The 21,453-nt window shown below is 36.5% G+C and overlaps 1 protein-coding gene across 5 annotated transcripts in view; it reads right to left on the bottom strand.

Annotated features, from left to right (window-relative positions):
• VPS13B (vacuolar protein sorting 13 homolog B) overlaps positions 1-21,453 on the bottom strand; it is a 486,846-nt gene that overhangs the window by 360,804 nt on the left and 104,589 nt on the right. For all 5 annotated transcript variants that reach the window (XM_075085497.1, XM_075085494.1, XM_075085496.1 and 2 more), the window contains exon 17: positions 8,302-8,486. In XM_075085497.1, the coding sequence (XP_074941598.1) occupies positions 8,302-8,486 (185 nt within the window). The remainder of the gene's footprint in view (positions 1-8,301; positions 8,487-21,453) is intronic.

Below are 21,453 nucleotides of genomic sequence, written 5' to 3'. Positions count from 1 at the left end.
ATTTCCACAACTGCCAGACAATCACAGAGTGATGGTCTGAGCTGGAAGTATTCGATGTCATACACCAGTATACTATTAGACAACACTGTGACTTAGTTTGTATGTACTGATAGCATCGAAACTCAGGTTAAATCTAGTTGTCATGAGAATTAAAACAGTAAACAGATTCTAGAGGCACTATCGCTGAGTTTTAGCACTAGATAGGACTCCTCAGTTATGATTTTGCTTTGATGTTTAAAAACATGAAAAACAACAGTAATGTATTTGACATATTAGCAGCCTTCCAGTATGTACAAAAAGGTTGTGATGAAGATGCAGCTAGGTTCTTCACAGCAGTGCACAGTAGGAGGATGAAAGACAATGGACATATATGGAAACAAGAAACATTCTGCCTGGATAGGATGAAAAGCTTTCTCAGCATGAGGACAGTCAAGCAGCGGTACAGGTTGAACAGAGAGGTAGGGCGTTCTTATCCTTGAATATTTTCAAGGCCTGACTAGATAAAGTCCTAAGGAACTTACTCTGCTGAAGATTGGACTAGAATCATCCTGCAGTCCCTTCCAAATTGAATTTTCTGACAATCCTATTATTTTTTTGCCAGGGACAAAGAAATACTTTCCTTTTACTCTTCGGAAAAGCAATTGTTCAGCAAATGGTAGCATGACTAGGGTCAATACTTTTGTTGCAGGACCTCTGCATGCACCTTTTTTTTTAAAACACCTTATCCTTCCTTCTCATTCATGCTTTATTCTTATACATGGCTTCCTGGTTCACTCTACATTTGACAACAACTTCTTTGGGTCCTCCCCCAGAAATGAATCTTCCCTTTTGTTATCTCTGAAGATTTCTTTTGTGTCTGCTCTGAGCTCTTTTCAGAAATTTTCCAGTTCCTATTATGCAGCAGATTTATGACTTGTGTTCTTCCCAGTCTTCTTGTTGTAACACTGAATTCCAGTAGCTTAGTCTGAATATGCTCTATTGCTCTTAGAAAAAAACAAGGCATAAAGGCAACCTACTTCTCTGCTGTCCAAACGCACCTTTCTTTATAGAACAAAAAATAACATAAAGCTGACAGCTGAACAAACAAAACAGGTGCTCTCAGTCACACCTTGTATTGCTATTTGTGCAAATAAACTACAGACTCCGGAGGAAGGGCACTATTTATAGCTCTAAACTTAGGTGTCTTGTTCTTGGTAGCCCACCAACATACCCAACAAGAGTCTGCTGCTAATTTCAATGTACACACTGAACTGAGCTCTCCTACAACTCTGAAACACAATTTGACTTAAGAATCTCATATACATTTGTGTACATCTATAGATTTCATGTATATATCTAGTCCTTTCACAACCTTTTTTTATTTCTTTTTTTTTTTTTAAGCTTTTCTTTTTCTCCTTGACTGGGCTGTTGATAGTATGTATACATTCACTTTCACCACAACAGACATTTAAAAAGTCTGAGTGGATTTTTAAGTGCATTAAATTTTTTAGCATGACGTTACAAATCAAGAGTTAAGCTTGTATGAAAGCCTTAAGTATTCCTACCACCATTCTTTCATCAGAATGCTGTATTTTGCAATTTCAAAGCTTATTAGTGTATATTAATTAGACTGGAAAAGATAAAATGGCAGTTATAATTACTGGTTTACATGCATACTTCACGTGCTAGTTCCTTATTTCAGGACACTACAGAATCATTGCTTCAGGCAGGGGATTTATTAAGAAGATACTCAACAAGCTAAACCTCACTGATTACATATTGAAGTGATAAAATGTCCCACCTACCCCATGTTCAGTGTAAGTCAGTTCATGACTTACGAATATCACTGAAAACATATACAGTAAGAGGAAATAAAAGCTTATACACAGCTATATTGGACTCAAATAATTAAGATAAAGTACAAATTGTGCTTAGGTTGCTTATCCACACTCTTTCCTTCTGAAATTAGAGTTGATAATCTACCAGACTTCCACAGATATGTACAACGTATAAAAATACTATTTACACATTGCATTCAGAAGCCTACATGAAGGATGCGGACACATGTGGGTACAATCACCCATGCAAGACAGTAAACTGTTTACACTGTGCAAGTTTCATACAGCTGTGTCCTGCCACTCCCAAGCAATTACTTCCAGAGAATGCACTCTTACACTTTGATTTTAAACAGAAAGTCTAAGTCATACTCCTCAAAACGCACGCCAAAACGGGCTACGTTATGTGGAACAAACGGAGATTAAATGCCAATATGTTGCAAGGAAGTGATTAGAGCTTAACAACCTGCACTACCACTAAACTTCAAAATGTTGGACTTTTGCTGGGTTTTGTATTTTGGGGTTTGGTGGCAGGGGAGCAGGCAAGAGGAAAAAAGTAGTTTTAAAAACAGGGGTATTAGAAAGGCAAGTCACTTATTTCAGTCTTTTTCCTAAGTGGTTAAAAGAACTATGCAGCAGCTCCACAACCCTTTTTTATATGTACACCTGGGAAGAATACTGAATCCTGTTACTTTCCTCAGTGTTACCCTGATGTGGTTTAGACCAGATGTTTAAATGTTACAGTATGTACATTTTCTTCTCTTCTTCCAAGGCAAAAGCAAAATAAGAGGAATATTTGACTTCACTCCACAAGAGACCTATTTAATAGTTTGGCGGTTATGTAAGTAAAGGTAGCTTGGCTAAGTCAATGTTGACGACATACAGAACGACATGATCCTAATGAGTTGGAAAATATTGGCTCTCATGAGATTCAACCAGATGCTACTGCGCTGAGAAAGCTACTGTATTATTGAATTTCATTTTTATGAGGTAAAATTTATTATTCAACCATTAAGGTATCCCACATGAAATCTTGCATAAAATAGTTTTACAGTTACTTTCTGGAAAGTAGATTTTATTTTAACTTTAAGACATCATTTACATGAGGGATTCAAATGCCTATTTGATCACCTTCAATAGAGAAATGTAAGGTCTGCAAGCAATTTTCCCAAAAATACCAGATTAATGGAACAGAACTGTCAACAAAATAATGAACTACCTGAATAGGACAAGGAAAAAGTGGTAGCAAGTTCCAGTTTTCCAGAGTAAACTAAAGCCATGTGTGACTGTGTATATGTTTTCTTGGCAGGCTGAAATGGTTAGAAACTGAGTGCTTCAGGTACCTACTAACAAATAATGATAAAATACACACTAAAATGACTCCATAGGATTAATTATGCTCAACCTTTGAAAGAACTTAACTGGCACTATCTTCCTAAAATTTTGATACTTTGGACACTTATTTTTATTTTAAAAATTGTATAATAATAATCGTAAAATAATTTTATTGACAACATATATCTTCTTGCAAAAAATTTAGAAAGCATGATGCATTTCAGATTCATGCTTGTTTCCACATTTCTAGTGGATTAAAAGCAAAATTGGGATGTTTCACAGGCATGTGCAAGCATAAGAACTAACATATTAGTTAACTGACATGTTACATACTGTTGTGCTTGTATACCAAAAGGATTATAAAATAAAACCAAAGTACAAACATAAATTTCCAAAGGGCTATGTGTGGGTTGAAGACTACTTTTGTTCTTTTTTTCTATTTTAGATGCAATGTATTATCAAGAAGTTAAAGGGTTTTTCTTCGTCCATGAAAAAGAGCAAACAGTTGTTCGCAGCTGTTTCATTTATCTATTTCTTATTTTGCATTTTGTCATTCTGTATTCTCATCTACTATTTTCAATTTTCTATTCTTTCTGTTCCTGCACAACTCCTATTTTAGGCAGTATGAATCTTTCTTGCACTTTTTAAGGGTAAAGCCTATTCATTCAAGTAATAAGTTTCATTGTTCATATTTATCTCAAATTTTAATTATCTTGGCTTCTCTGAGCCCCAAAAATACCAGTTGATATTTGAAAAGAACCCTTGCCAAGTAGGCATTTAAAACTATGGATTACAAAAGTGCTAAAGTGTCACTGCAATGAAGAGAGTTAGGTGCTTTCAAAAACCCCATTAAGCCATTACCTGTATCTTTAAATTCCAACTCAGTTATAACTGAAAACTTGCTCTTCGCAGAATTAAATAGTCTCAAGCTAAGGAAGGCATAATATTTTAACATATTTACAATAAATACCTAGTGTAAAAAACATATATCCTTCTTCAAATACTCATTTTACCTACCCTCCGCAAGTTCTGAGCTCAGTCAGCTAGTCACAGTACCATACACATTTTTCACTGATAGTTTTAGGATAACAGACCTTACTATATGTATGACAAATACAAATTTAAAGTACTACAGGCACTTCATTCTTAAATTCTGTCAGAAAAAACACACACACCTTGCTTTTGAGGCTTCAAAACTTATTTTTTCAGACAACTTGCCTTTTGACACGTTGATCAAATGAGAAACTCTTGGACTATCTGATAAAGACAGCAAGTCTAATAACTAACAAGCTACAAAATACTAAGGAAACACTTTTTCTCCTAGTAGAAAAAGGTTTCTGGAGGGCAAAGGGGAGGAGGCAGGTGGGGGACATATGAGTGTTAATCTTCAAGCAATTTTCCCTTCCTGGTATTTCATGAATCTACTTCCAACAAGAATTTGTACAGGAAAGAGCTTGAGAGTTTGTTCCAAATCTCTACACCACACCTTCAGCCTAAATTAGTTCTGAAGGAAGTTTTGGACCAGAAGAACATTTCTGCTCCAGACGAAACTGTAGGACAGAACCCCAGATCCTAGCTACAAATTCTGTTCCTATGTTTGTAGAAATACACAGTGTAGAGCTCCCTTGTTAAACTACATGCAGAGAAAGTTTTTTAGCAGTTACTCAGCACAGAGGTCCTAAAGAAGCTTTCATACTTTGTGCGACTCTCCCCAACACGTCAAAGGGCCAACAGTCATGTTCTCTTCTCTCATGTTCTCCCCTCCTCCTGCAACTCTTCTATCTGTACTTGTCTTGCTATTAAATTCTGGCTTTATTAACTTTGACTACTTTTCCACTATTTCTACCTGCTTCTCATTGCTTTGCCTTCCCCTGCATCTCTCTTACCTTTTTATTAGCTGATCCTCTTTCTCCCTTCTTCCTTCCCCTCCATTTTTCCTTTCTCTCCCCCCCCCCCCCCCCCCCATTCATCTGTTCTTTCCCTACAGTTTCAATGATGCAGTTCTAAGGCTGGAGGAGATGGCTGTGTTGGAAAAAGCATAGAACTAGGGACCATAATTTCTGCTAAAAAAGATCTCTGCTGAGAGGATACAAAGGCTTGTGGTATCACTTTTGACTTCAAGTACGGCCTCCATAACATATTGATTCAGCATATCACTCACTCACAAAAAGCACCTGGCACAAAGCCTCAATAAAGACATAAGGAGCTCAGTAACAACTGTTTCAGCCCAATAACTCTCCTCAATCACCACAGGAAAAGTGGAAACACAGACATCAGCAGTTGAGAAAGACATAGGCTATGTAAACAAATGGCAAACACATTTAAGCCTAAGTAGTAAACTACAGAAGAAAAATTTGAAGTCTTGGTATATTTTCAAAATAGGCAGAACAGATCTGTAAGGATAATGCATAACTAAAACATTTCTACAGGAGGGCACAGTTTGTTCACAAACGACAAAAAAGCATTGTGTCATACTGTGTATCAACAACGTGTAAAATCCTCTGATCTAGACCATAAGCAGGCAGATTTGCTGGAAATCTCTGGATAACAGTAGATGGTTAAAAATAGGAAGACAAACTACATAAGCCCTTTCTTTTTTTGAGAATAATTCATGTCTGAGCAGGGCTTTGTTGTTTTTTTTTTTCAACAGAGGTGTAAGACTCTAGATAGAGACATAGCTGTTTTCCTGCTATATTTCTAGTTAGTTAGAAAGATGGCTTTTAGAAGTTTGAAAATGTAAAGGCAGAATATAATTTGGGCAACAGTACTCATGGAACACACAGTTTATGACTCTTAACAGCAGAATGAAAGCAATGAATCTCAAGAAGCAGAACCCCTGGAAATAGGATAAAGTGAAGGTAAGTAGATCTTCAATCGTATCATTAATTTTTCCTGCAAGAACACTACAATTTCGTAGAAACAAAATCATAAAAAGCCACTAAACAAAGGGAAAGAGCTATAAAAGAAAATAGAACAAATGTGTTTATACTTGCATTGATCAAAGAAACAGTTAATCCACAACACCATAAGGATGGAAAGCTATTTTCTTGCAGTACTTTTGTACTATTTCTGTGCATAGCTAAATATGAACTGCGATCAGAAAGAAAACATTGAATGGAATACCATTGACCAAAAGGCTGTTATTTCTGTGAGATGTTAGGTTATACAATAAAAGCTCATCTGTACTCCCACAAAGATGCTCAGAGAGACAATGGCAGGAAGGAGAACCCAAATACCACCCTGCCGGACTACTCCCATGCCCACCACAGGAGCCATCAACCCATCAAAAGCCAATCTGCACAAGCCCAAAGCAGCACAGGCAGGAACCCAAACCAAGGACTACCAAGGAACAGTCATCAGCTGTTGTTTTATGTTGGAGAAACTAAGCTGAATGTTAGTACAAAAATATCAGCGATTAACAGATGTGCCGTGATTACTGAAAAGTTCCTTATTGACTACATAATTCTCAGTTACTTCACTGAAAAGAAAAAAAGCTGACATTTCAGCTCGCCTGGACAACTACAGTCAGGTTTTTTTAGAAGCTTACACACATACTTGTTACTGCTAAAGTATGTGGAAGCTGACACTAAGTATAAGGATGATTTTCAACAAGGCGTATTACTAAATTTTACACAAAGGTATTCCAACAAAAGGTACTAGACTTACTGAATCAACCAAGCCAACGATTAGGGCAAAAGGGTAGGCAGCAATCTGTTCGGAGCCTTGAACTCAAAACTGCCTTCATGTAGTTAATGTGAAGTACAACTACAGAAGTATAAAATTTACCAGGTCGAGCATCAAGCCACAAACAAGATGACCAAAACAAGTGTACTGTGCTGTTAATTTAGTTTATTGTAAGTACTTAAAATGTGTGCTCCAGATTTCTGTTCTGCTGATATATTGTTAGCATGGCTGTATCACAGTTCATTGGACTGAAACATGTTAAATGATGAAACAGGTTAGTTTGGAACTAGGCAAATCCTAAAACCATTTGAAATGATCAAATGACGGTATTTTAACATTCCTCTGAGGCATGGATTGTAAACCTGCTACCTTCAGAAGTACCAGTACTTGAAAATAAAACCTCACAATCTCATCCTTAGGTGACCCACACAGAATCAAGGAATTAAGAGAATCAGTAACTTTTGAGAAAGAAGGAAAAACGAAGCACTTAAAATAGTTATTCCAAGGGTTACACACTTGAAAATTCAACAGGTTTTTTGCACCACCAGATGAACACAGATTTAAAACAACCAACAGGACTGAAAAAAGGAATATAGGACTGAGAAAAATAGAACTGATAAAGACTTCCGGTGGTAGTCTACTCTACCATTCTGCTTCAAGTCATGATTTAGCACATCTGAATCATTCTCCAAGACTGGTAATGATGGAGATTTCAAAAGACCTCAATTATTCTTGTTATGTGTTTATTCACAACAGATAAACAGTAACAGGTCTAAACAATAGCGGGTCTAAATTGTTCTAGCCTGCATAGAAACATTTTTAAACACCCAAAAGTCTTATCTTCATCTGGGTGTCCTTTATGCATTTGCAGACTGTGGTCTCCTCTGTAAACTGGTCAAAATCCTTCACTTAATCCCAGAATCTATGGGTGTTTTGCAAAAGGATGACAGATAACCAATTTCATTATTTATATGATCATCACTGAGACTTGCATACCTTCAGCAATTTCACAAGAGTTAAGTAATAGTTATTTACGAAACTGGATGAAAAACACATGCAGGCCTTTTAAAAAAAAATAATCAATGTGTGCCATTGATTAATAAAGCCCTTAATAATCCACTATTTTTTATTTCCTGTAACAGTTTCACCTCTGAATGATCTTAAGTTACAACATTGCACCATATAAGGTAGCAAGGGTAGATGTTTCAGATGAGGGAAGCATGGAAAAATTATCCTGCATGGGAAAATTAAATGCATCCAGAAATTGGTGCCAAGGAGCGAAGCTTGGTGGCTTAGCTTACATCCTGCATTTTAAGCATAAGCCATAAATACCCATATACACACAAAAACATTCTGTGTGTTAACTACTGTAAGTAAAACCTGGATTTAAAGGATATAGGTGTATGCACATTCACTAGCAGTGCTCTGTACCATAATAAATACTTAACCAAAAGCATCACATATTTACCTGAAGTCTGGAAAACCTCATTCAGCAAGGCTTCATTTACCACCACCGAACTGACATTTCCAACAGGATGACACCAGCTCTGATAAATAGTTTGAAGCAGAAGGGTTTGAGCTCTAGTTGCTTGAACTGTCAAATTAGGAAGCTCAAATATGCATTCTGTTAGTGGGACATGAGCTCGCTTGGTCCTGTTTAAAATATTGAGAGAAGAACAAAAGGACAATCATTACTTTGGTGCATAAAAAAAATAACAAAAAAAAACAACAATTAAAAAACTTACTCACAGTATACCAGACTATAAGCAGTTAGTTTGTGAGGTTGGAGCTGTGTGCCTGTTAAATTTCTTCTTGTAAGAGCTGATTCTACTTATACTTAAATTCATCCTAAGTAGGACTTCCGTTCCATGATTTAACTTCACAGCTCCCTCCAAAACATGAGGGGAAAAATCATCTATTTTCATCAAATTACCTCTTGTGTTCAAAATATTTAATAGAAGCAATTCCAAGTGCTTCCACCAAAATAAAAGCACTCATAAAATTGTGCAGTTATTAAAAACACAGAAAACTCTTCAAAAATTGAATTTTCTGAAGAAACTTTATTTAAAAGCTTAGCAAATTGCTAAATGAGATATATATCCAGTGATCCAAAACACATACAGACAATATCCATACAACAAAATACAAACAAAAAGCCCCACATTCCATATTTATCCTGATATTCCATATTTGGCTGACATAGAACTCATTAAGTGATACTAATATTTTTCAATGCCTTTTACCTTATAACTGGGGAGGAGGAACAGGTGGGGACAGGCTTTGGGAAGGTAGTACAAGATACAGGACGTTCTGTTTGGCAATAAATACTTCTGTGACAATAGAGTCCACTAACAACAAGAAGGCTCTACCGCAACTGCAATGAAGTCAGGAAGTTACTTTTTCTTCCTAATAGATACACTATTAACTGAAATTAAGCAGCAGATTGACTTGCTACATTCAACAAAAACTGCAAAGCTTCCTTAATATTCTTATTTTGGAGCCTTTTCCTGTGGCATATTTTCAGCATTTTTATTTTTGCCTTAATCACCTTCTGCTCCATCACTGAAATGTACTTTTTGTGCTATTTGGCATTATCTTCTCTAGTGTCCCAAAACATAATCACTGATGCACAGATTAGCTCATTCTCATTCTGGAGCATCTCCTCCATTAGAAGATTTTAAAGACAAGCCTAAAGCCACATGAAAGGTAACAATATTAAGTTAACGTTCCATTGGGAATCAGCACCTCAAACAAGGGAAAGCTGCAGAAGCTGCTCACACAATCCCTTAGTCCAAGAAAAAAGCATCCTGTACCAAAATCTCGAGAGACTAAAAGCGTAAAGACATTCCCTTGCAGACACTGAATGGCTCTTTCGATAAGCAAAATCAAAACCTTCCAAAGAACTGTCACAAGCAGTCACAATACACTGCGTCTCCTATCTGGCTCCACAAGAAAATGCTTGCAGCCATATGACCTAACACACATGAGATCATACTAGCAGTAGGGACTCTGCAAGAGGCTCCATGAACTCAGAAACAGGGCATTCCTGATGCTCAAACTCTAAAATCTGTAGCAGCATGAAGTGACACAGAATTCTGGCAATAAGAAATAGACTCCCTCGCACATTCTGCACCTGGTTGAGTGGCCCTTCACCAAGGAAACTGAAGAAAACAGCGCATCATCACTTCTCAGACCCATCATTTTCACTTCAGTGAAGAAGCAGAAGAGCCCATAAGCTGCAGATAAGGCCCATGAGACATATGAAACACAGTTTGGAAACAAGCATTCTGAACATCAGAAGACATGTATCAACTACCACACTAACACAGTGGTACAGCCAAAGGTACTGTCACCACTTTGAATTTGGACTTGCACGTAGAAGTGTTCACCTTAAGTCACAAATACATCTCCTCCCCCAATTCCTTGTCCATACCAGGAAACAGCTAACTGAAAACCATCTCCTCTGGAACAAGAGAAAATCATCTCATCAAGTGTTAGATAACTACAGTATAAACAAGCATCCATATCCAAGATGGCTGTATAGACCCTTTTAAGGTAAAAGGAAAGAAAACAGCACTTATATAAGTAACAGAGATCCATTCATTCCAGGTCTGAGGTTTAAATGAACTGCTTTCTCCAGGTCACCAGTTCTGCCCACTGCCTATAAGGGAGATCAAGATAATTATCTCAGCTGTGAATGTCTACACCATAGATCAAAGTTACATCCGCAAAAAGCCAATTCCATTGCTCCTCACTAAAAATAAAAACAAGGGAATAAAAAAATTGATTCCTATGAAAGAAGATACTCATGAAAGATTCTCAGAAAATGGATCTAAATACAGATGGAGGACAAAGAACAAACAAAAACAGATTTTGTAGTCTTCTGTAATAGTATTCAGTATTGTTTAGAGCAAGGTATTTCAACCTCAAAGCTTGGACTCAGGATTACCTCTCTCATGAATATTGAGAAAGGGAAGGAAACCAGCAACAAGACTGCCTCTGAGTTGCAACTCATTTGAAGCTAATGACGCAACTGTACTGCCAGCTTCAAATGCCATTTATAATTGCCATTTGAAACATTTCACAATTATATGAGAGTACTCAGCCTTGTGTCTGGTAGTAGTAATTTCCTTCGGAATGAAAAAAAAAAGTGGTCTACTGTCTGAATGAAACTATCAGCCTTTGAAGTTTGGAACTACCATATTTTGGATCAGTACCATCCCTGTTGCTAGGAGAATCAAAACTCATTAGAGGCCTTTTCAGAAGAGATCTTGTCTTAGCCTTGTTTATTTTCTTTTATAGCAGTCACTAACACTAAACAGTGAGTTAGAACAAGGAAAATTACGTTTGCCCTGCTTGTTGGGAGCTAAGCATCTCCTACCTGCCTTTCCTGGTGACAGCCACACAACAATCTTTCTAGAGTACATGAGCAGACCACATGCCGGCCTCACTGCCTGGCATCACTATCAACTGCAGCACAGTAGGTCACCAAAGGGGTAAGAAATATTTGCACAAAAGTCCTGAAGCTCTTCCTGTCTCTCAGTTTGAAGTTCAAACACACCACACACCTTTCCTGAAAACATTCTCCCAAAAAGTACAAACACCACATGTGGCCATCTGAGAAAAGAATGCATCCAAACACACAGGAAATCTGTTGGTGCAAGAAAGCCATTTAAAAACACATTTTTGTCTACACTTCAAAAAATAAGCTAGTTAGAAAATTAGAACTACTTTAAGGAGAGACAAAACAAAAGGTGAAATAATACTAGCAGGAAGTCAGGCAAATAGGGAAAGATGCTGCCTCATTTAAAAAAAAAAAAAATTAAAGAAAAACACACTCAGACAGACAAAAGGAACTAACAGCCTGGAAAATATTCTGACAATTTCTACCACACAACACACATAAGAGGACACATGAAGATCACTCACTTGTGGTCACAATTAGATAAAAGACATGTCCCATTTCAGCTTCTCAGATGCACATACATTCCTCGGTGTAAATGTACATATATCCATATAGTCACCAGAAAAAAAGCTCTGGGTTCCACAAAAACCACATGTGAAGACTGCAACACTGCGGCCTTTTCTAGTGCTGGTCCTGAGTTAGAGTTTGAACTTGTTTCCCTAGAATTTCCTACAGTGTAAGTCCAAGCTCTGTAACTTATCAATATAAGCAGAAAAGGTTGGCATAACTGAGGGTGTGTATAAGGTGATTCTGTACTTAGGAAAATCCATCCCTGTAAAAACAGAATGCTATATGCACAATAAATGAAAAATTTATTTTAAAACTCAGGATTAATCAGCACAAACCATTTACTTTTATGTGGAACTGAATTTAGAAAACTAGGTATGCATGTTAGCAAAGTTTTTGCAGCCATTACATGGAAAGAAATGTAAAGCATGGCGGCATCAATCAGAATGCTTCCTAGTATTCCTTCTTTTTTTTTTTTTCCAAGCCATGTATTGTGATCTGTTATTATTTATGTCATTGCAGGAGTGCTCTGTAACATTTTTGCTTTCTGTTCTTTTCCTTTGTGTTCTTTTTCCTTTTGTTACTTTTTTAGTTAACTTACATTTTCTACTTCTCCCTCTTATTTCTCAGTATTATTTTGAAGGATTAAAACTAAATATTTCAGAAAAAAGTGTCTGAGTATTTCAAAAGACAGGTTCCCTAATGTAAAATTGGGAAGGAAGAAAGAAGGTATTAAACTCTTTTCAGCAAAATTCACAATGAACATGACTCTGCAACAATACCATGTAAAGTAACACATTTGTACCAACAAATCCATGTACTTTGGGGGGGGGCGACTGTGAAGAGCTGTGACAATTGCCACATACAATATGACAATGGGAAAGATTCTGCTTTAAAAGTTTGACTATTCACTTAATACATATTACAGCTACTGTACTGAACTATGCTAAATGTAAAACTTCAATGTTTCACATAAAATAGTCCCTTAAGGGTAATAACAGTGTATGATTTTTTTTTTTTAACAATATGCAAATTCTATGCTTATTGTACTGTAACAAACCCATAGGAATGAAGTCTACTGGTCCTTTTCAGATAACTTTGGAGGGATGGGAAGTTGAAGAAAATAAATCCTTTTTTATAGAAAAAAAAAATCAAGGCAGGGGAAGTATTGTACCATGTGTGCAGCAAATGTTGCTTAAAGGAAATTTTAACTAGACCTGGCTAGTGATGAAAGTACATTTATAATTCAGGATTTATTATAATAGTTTTGAAACACAAATAATGCATCGAAATGAACTTAAAATACAAGTTTGCTACCAAACTGCACCTGTTAATACAGAAAATCCATCATTAATAAGGTACTGAGCTATATTTAACCAAGTTTTATGACCCAAGAGATATATTCAAGCAATAAGTGAAAATACAAGTACAAATAATTTTTTCAGTAAACCAAGTCAGATCTGTGGTTCTATATTGTATCATGAAATTTCTATTAAACAACTGACTGTGACTTCATATCAAAACTCATAATCATATTAAAACAGTTATAGCACAGAGTTGGAGTCTAAAACCACTATTTAAAGGGCACTTGAAAACTGTAACAACAATAGCAATAATTATTTCTCAAATCTTTGCACTCAAGAGTTAAGATGCAGTTCTGAACATATGTTCATTTAACTGAACAGGTTAAAAAACTACCAGTTCAAACGCTCTTCTCTAGGGGAAAATAAATCCTAATGTAACTAGCAGGATAGGCTACTCATTAAAGCCAAACTTGGACGAGCTCCAGGATAAATTTAAGGAAATATGAACAAGCAAGTCTTGCTGTGTAGTGGCATGGAGTGAAAATGAATCTGTCTTAATTAAATGATTTTTAAATACGCTTTGGTTGTACCCAGTTTGCTGACAAACTGTAACACAGACTTGCTGAAATATTTGGATAAATCTGGCGTACCATTAAAGAAAATAGTTTTCTTCACTGTTTTTGAATGAAAACATGAATTGGTCCTTATTATACACCATGCATCGGCACCAATATGACCAATCCATGTAAGTTCACAGGCCCACTATGAAATATTTTCAGTTTGTAGACTTTAGGAACAGCAACTTATTCTTTTAAAATCAACACCTCAGAGTGATTGAAAGAATGTGGTGGTGAACAGCTGGCTCTAGAGGTTTATACAGAGTCCCCAATTGCAATGCTGAAACCTGCAAAATGTTTGCAAAAATTTAATTTTTGTTATTACTCATATCCTGTACAGTAAAATACGATTAGTTCATTTTTTCCAAAATAACAAAACCAGTAACCTGCTACTAGAACCCAGCAACCATGCCTCAGAAGAACCTGAATGTAATTCAAATGCCTAAATAATTTCAATCAGCATTTGCCTTTCTTCTCTAGGCAAACAGAAAATATATGCTAGTATTTTATTTGACATGAATGAAGGGTTCTTCTACACAGCCACAACAAATCCATATTTCTCTTTAATCTGATCTTTCATATCAACTTAAAAATGACAATTTTGATCCTTTTTCCTAACATTTGAGCAACTGTTACTGGGTAAGGGAAACAACGTCTAGCTATTTAATGACAAGGGAATACGCACGACAAAGAAAGGGAAAGGAAGTTAACCACTACAATCTTGGAATTATTTTTTTTAAATGCGAGACTGAAGTCACTACTACTCACAATAAAAGACTGTCATATCACATGCCTGCATTTGTTAACACCAATTTTAGTCTTCAGACAGCAACATACAGTTATTTGCACTAGAGGACCAAGTTAATTATTATAAAAAAATAACTAATCCCACTTTGGAACATTTCATTCCAAAAACATCTCCAAGGCTGATGTCTCCAAAACCTCTTCTGCCCTTCTGTAGGCTTCATTAAAGGCTGCCTGACATGTTATGTCATCTCTTACACAGGTGAATTTTTAGCAGCTGCAGCTGCCTTTGCCTCTTATTTGTAGGAAACATTGCTAGTCATACATTTTATTACAAGGGAGAAAACAATGAACTTCACAATTCACCAACTTTTTTCTCTTTTTTTGGATAATAAAAAAATTATCTTTTTCTGGAAATGATCATTTCAGAACTGACTTCTGTCGATTTTTTTTAACAGCAGTTCTGGAATTGCAATTGTCAGTGATGAAAAATGTTTGTAAAGTGTTAATTCATATTCAAACTTCAGAAAAAATACAGATTTCCCTGAAACAACTGTGAAAACAGAACAACGCAGGCAAAGTACAAGCTTCAATATGTCTTAGATAATGAACGAGGAATATCCCTTTTCAATTCTCAGTACAGTGAGTGCTTCAATGGAACAATAAAACTTAGCTTTATTCAACAAAGCAAAAACAAATGCATTATTGCAAGAACAACAAAAAAAAAAAAACTAAAAAAAAAATCAAACCAATGTCTAAAAGGACCTTGCCAAAAAAAAAAAATCTCTTTGAAGGAAAAGATGCAAGACTCTGGACATACACGTTAGGAGCTCTAAACTTGGATTGTTTTTAAAATAATTTAGTTCGTTTTGTTACATTTGGACATTAAAACTTACGATCATTAGCTTAAAAATGATGATCATTACATGTGAATAATAATACTGAAGCAACAAGGAAGTGAGAAGCAGTGACCTCAGTGGGATGGTTATTGTAACTTTATCTGCTGTGAGACAGCAAGAGAAAATGTCAAAGGCTGCAAGAAAAAAATGAAGACCTGGAATGCGAGGGTAGAAAAGTTAATTTCCCTCAGCTTGAATCCAGCCACACTAAGTATCAGCTGAGTCTTTCTACCCACTGGATGAAAAGTTTAAGAAAGAAGGCATGAAAGCAGTCTATCTCCACTCCCAGTTAAGTCACTGCCTATGTGCCTCAAAATGCAACATATGTGAACTAAAAATTTGTTGATACCAACAAGGGATAGCTCACAAGGGGTTGGGTTTTCAGTCTTATTTTGGGACACATGATAAACTAAGGTGGCTGCTGAAACTGTAATGCAGGAACATGTTTCTATATTGCAGCTTCAAGGTTTAACATATTTAGGATGTTGAAATGAAATTCAGCTTACTGGCTTTGAGAAAGCTCATCAGTGGGACAGATCCTAAGGATGTGAACTCCCGCCAAATTGCAAGTGAAGGTCAGTCACTAACCGCTATTTCTTCCTTTGAAACACACTTCTCTAATCACTAGTTAATACTTGTCCCTAGAAAGTATCATTAAAGCGATGAGCAATCTAAAAGGGAATAACATTCCAAGCTCTCTGCTCTGACGAGATTACAGTATGAGTCCTCAGTCTTCTTTATGTCCTTTATATGGTTAGCTTTACACACAACATCAACCAACTGAATCTTGTGCATAAATTTTATCTTTGAAGAGGTGCATCTTCAGAACTCCGCAAGGTGTGTGGGGGAAATCAGAAAACAAGGGATAAGAAACCCTCCTCACAGAATCCAATTAATGCCATTTAGGATATTTTTTTCTTACACTTTAAACATCTATCTTTACTTCTGCGAGAAAGATTCATATTAAAAAGTTAGAGACTAAGAATCTTATTGTCATTAATTGTGGACGTTAGCAGGGACAAGGGAAGGGATATGACATTTAGCTGCATTATGTTGAGTGAGATCCAAGTATAAGAACCATAAGAAAAATTGGTACTCATTACAGGGACTAAAGATCAAAGCACATTAAATAAAAAAAAAAAAGTCCGGAAAGAAGCAAGGACTTCCTATAGCAAACCACTGGCTTGATGAAAGTAATACAGAGGGAATCATACCAGAAGCAGAGCACTTTCACATCTTCTGTTTGAGTTGTGCCATGTATCTCTTCAGGAGAACTAGCTCCTACTTAGAAAAGCAGCAATGCCAAAGTAAATGTAATGATTATAATTCACCTCCTGGTAAATTTTAGTTTCCCTGACAGGGAGGCAAATCAGCTGGAACTTGGATATGCTGTAACTAAACAACTGCAGATGACCCAGACCACCAAAACCACCAGAGGTAAACAGGTAAAAGTTGCTAGTGTCCATAAACCTCCAAACAACAAAGATCTGTGTTTATTAAAACAAAGCAAGTGTTACATTCTTTTGTAGCTTTTGTAAATTTATTATCATTGCTTTGGATACCACAGCATAATCCAATCTCAGTAGCCACAGGGGTGGAAGAAGGTTTGGGAAACTGCCTTCCCACAGAGCAACCTGCTTTACCGTTCAGAGGAGCAACCTCTCCTGGGCTCTCTCTCTTCCTCTCCTCCTTCCCCCTTCACAAACTCCCAGAAGCAGCAGCAACAGCCATTAAATCAATCCTCTAAGTTTGCCACACAGAGACATTTGGTTGCCATTAGCAGGTAAAACAGGGAGCCAGGAAGGCCCGGAAACATGCTGGTGCTCAATGAAAACTGCATGGACAAACACAGTCATCTGCTGAACATGATGCCCCAAAATAGGAATAGGACACAAAGGCTGCTGCCATTTGGCAAGAAGATCCATGCTTAACCTAGTGTATCAGGGGAGCAACAGTCGTGACTGGGGCAGCCTGCAAATAGCAACTACTTTCACCATTCTTCCATGCTGGCAGAGCAGAAGCAAGACCAGCAGTTCTTAGAAACCACCCCTTCAATCCAAAGGAAATTCACACAGTCAATTCAGCAGCTAACAGTACAGTCATTTACAAGATATTTTTGTAGGATATAGGATACGATTTTGTAGGACAGAATTTTGTTGAATTACCAGTAGCACAAATGATTTTTTGATACAGATTTCTATCCAATATGATCTTTTAAAATTGCACTCATTGTAAGTTACTGCCAAATTACCCTGCTTGTTCCTGGCAGAGCTGCAAAATTTGGCGTCTTAAATACAAATTAGTTATCTCCTAATAAATTTATTTCAAAGCGTGCAGGTATTTAATTTCTTAGTCTATTCCATTTTATTAATGATTTTGAATTTCAAACTCTCTTCCTCCCCCAGATTTGCAATGTGACTTTCCTCTTTGCTATTTCTTACAACACTTTGGAAATTATCAAACGTGTTGAAAAATTACATGTTCTTTATTTGCAAGAAAACAGCCCAGCTTGTGGGCCCTATCTATGGTGAGGACCTCTCCATTTGCCAGAGCCAGCACAGCTGACCAGACATGACCCTATCCTGTAGAAGGGAAAACTTGAGTGCAGAGCTGTATTTTAAGTTGCTATCCCAAAGTCTGACCCTTCTCCAAACAACACAGATGTCAGGAACCCTCAAGGATGCAGATACGGTGAACAGAGTCTTTGTTTTCTTCTCATCTGAATACACCGTTTAAAGTAAGGATATTAGCAAGTCTTGCCAGCTAGGAACAGTAGCTTGTGAGAGTTAACTAAGATAGAAGATGGCGCTCTTTCTGGGGAGCAAGGAAAGAGAAACTGCCTTGAGCAGGAACAGTCACAAGGACAGATCCACAGACTGCTGTCTCACAAAATGCTAAGTAATTTCTAAAGCATTCTCCTAACACTTGTAGAAATGGCAAGAGAGAAAGTGACAGAGGACAGTGACATGTAAGAAGGAAAAAGGCACAAAAAGGCCCACAAAATTATCTTCCTCTCACAGGTTTCAAATCATAGAGGAAAGAGAAAGAAAAAAACCCAATACAATGGGATTAATAGATTTGGGGTTAAGGCACAAGGATTGAGAACAGACACCAAGAAAAAAAGAAACAAAGAAGAGAATGCAAAGGAAAAGAAGCATCTTTAGAGTATTTCCAATGAAATGCTTGGAAGACCGGAAGAATACAAGAATAGAAGAAATTCAAAGCACATGAGGAGAACAAGCTGTATGACCGAATCTTCTTTGAAAGTGTTTGGAAACTGAAAGTAGGGATCAGGAAAAATAAGTCATATTTATAATATTAAGAGGAAGATTGCTGTGGAATGAAATGCTGACAATGGGAACAGAAAGAAAATACATCTAACCCATACACACACCCCTACCCCCTTTTTCTGCCCTCCCTTGCAAATTTCTCACGTATACCATTTCTGAGTACATGGTCTTAACACACCCATAAGTACTCCCATGAAAATTGTGTTAAACAGAGAAAAAAGTGACAAAATGTAGATACATTTGCCTAGTTATTTTTTTCTTGAGGGTTATTAACAGCTGCCAAGTTATTAGATGATGGACCACAACTCACTGGAAGAAGCACAAAACTCCCATTTTGTTTCCTCTCTGAAAAGTTTGAAGATCATCTTGGGAACTAACACAGTTCCAAAGTCCCTGATAAAGATGCAAGATATGAATACAACCCCAAGTTCAAGTAAACGCTAACAGCTGATCTAAATAAGAAACCTTGTCCAAAACACTAAGTTAGGATTTGGGGTTTTCTGTGAATTTCTTCTACTAAATACTTTTGCACACTGCTTATTTTGTTTCATTAACAGGTAAAATCTTTTGGTGGAAAAAGACACATTTAAAGTGTCTTTACAGAGAAAAAAGGTTGTTTGAAATTCTGGCAAATTTTTTATAGCTAGACCATAAAGGTCAGAGGGGTAAGAAGGTGCATGTCTGCATTAGCTATAACAAAATAAATATTCGAACTAAAATATTGCACTGAATGGAGATGCCATAAACAGGAAGTACATAAGACTAAAAGAAATGAAACCCTATTTCTGTATTCATGCAACTACTGAATGCCATTAAATCCAGCAAGGTAATTAAAAGCACCTAACTCCACTCTTCCTTGCCTGAAAGTACCCCAAAAGCACCCCAGAAGCCAATTCTAGCATCCTTTAAGATAGAAGTTACAGCATCAAAAGGAAGTTGATGGAAAGGGGAAAAGGTGTTTTGTTTTTCCCATTACCAGGAAAGCCTTTAATATAGCAAAGGATGGATCAAGGGTATTGTCAACAGCAAGGACATGAATGGGCAAGGCGTGCTAAGGATTCGCACGTATACACTGCATAACAGCAAAAAGAATATAAAGGCTGTTAAAATTATTGTGACCTCATTAATTAGCAACCTCAAAAGAATTTTAAAGGATATCAGAAGCTATTTAAGGCAAAACATTATGTCTCAGTAAATGCATAATACTTTTTACCTGAAAGACTAAAATTATTGTTAAATCTAAATTTACTATCTTAAGCACTGACTCCAGCATCGACTTTACACCATTGTTTCTTCAAGAATAACAACAAACTTGGAAGCAGAGTCTATGGATAAAATTTTTTGTGTTCAATTTTAGTTTTGGTCTATATTCCATGGGAGTCTCGTTACATCTATTTCATTACTTAAAAACTCCACAAGCCCTAGGGAGACTTCAAGACCACCAAAATTATCACATACACACATACTGAAGAAAAGATGCTGTCAGTAAAACACACCAGAAAAACTTTCTTGCTGCAATATACTTACACAGCCAAATCCAAGATGTATGCAAAATAAAAATTATACTAACAAACACACGTACTTTCAGAGCAAAAGACTAAGTGACAGCATTATAACAATGCCATTTCCATTCTCCCTTCTTTTAAAAGTTAAGCATACAAAACCCAGACCCAATTCTGTCATGCTGCATGTATACGCACATTTCTTGACTATCAAAGGAATATTCTAATCATGTTCACCAAATATCTTTCCTTCTATTCAACTGTTATTTTGTAATCAATCATCAACTTAAAGGAAATGCTAGCTAAACATCAGCAAAGAAAACTAGTTTAAAATTTACTTTAAAATCTTGTAGGCTTTTGTTTAAAAATCATACATGTTATAAAGGATAAAAATTCTGATTAATTGAAAAATGAATCCACAATTCTTTTATCAGTGTCGCAACCAACATAATCCCTTCCATTTCTTGCATCAATATCAGAGGCATCTGCAACTGGTATAACTGATTTCCAAATTTGTTGTGATAAATAGATTTTGTTCTCATAGTTCACTGTTCAGGGGCCTCATCCCACATAAGCCTGATGTCAGTTGTTCTGTTCTTACTTTTTTGTTCACATTGCCCTCTAACATTCTCATCCAAAACAAGTCACACTGAAAAAATTCTATGAGAAGGACTATTTCCATAGAAAAGAAAAAGCACATTTGAGTCCCAGAGGGAACAAGCATGAGGACAATACAGCAAATAAATGATACTGGACACAGGACAGTGTGCTTTCCTACCTAGAGATAAGCACAGATGCAGTAAAGCTGCTAAGCTATTATGGACAGCTGAACAGGTGAACACGCACATAAGCCTTTATACGTGGTTTATTTGTTGTTCCAAGTGAAGATATAGACAGCTTTTAGTTTTTTAATAAATTGGTTTTAGTCACTGTTTATCATGGTTATCAAATTCAACTGAACGTCACGTTAACATGTTTGTGAAAACAGGTGCATAATTTAAGACTATAGTTTCTGGTACCTCACTCCAGGTGGAAATGAAGCTTACCACTCAAGAGTGGAACTCTGCAGAGTGAAAAGAAGGATGTGCTACAGCTTGTCCAGCAACTTAACAATCCTCCGTAAGCATAAACGAAGGTAACCAGAAAACAATAAACAAAGTCAGCAATTCTATACAGCTTATTCAATAGGCATATAGCTTATTCAAGAAGCCTTTAAAACACACTGCTTTGGTGAAGAAGGATTATTTAGCATACAAAATGAATAATACAATTTCAGAAACATAATTCTAAAG

The sequence above is a fragment of the Phalacrocorax aristotelis genome, chromosome 2 (assembly GCF_949628215.1).
Source record: "Phalacrocorax aristotelis chromosome 2, bGulAri2.1, whole genome shotgun sequence".
Taxonomy (NCBI): domain Eukaryota; kingdom Metazoa; phylum Chordata; class Aves; order Suliformes; family Phalacrocoracidae; genus Phalacrocorax; species Phalacrocorax aristotelis.
This window is presented reverse-complemented; position numbering and strand designations above follow the sequence as displayed.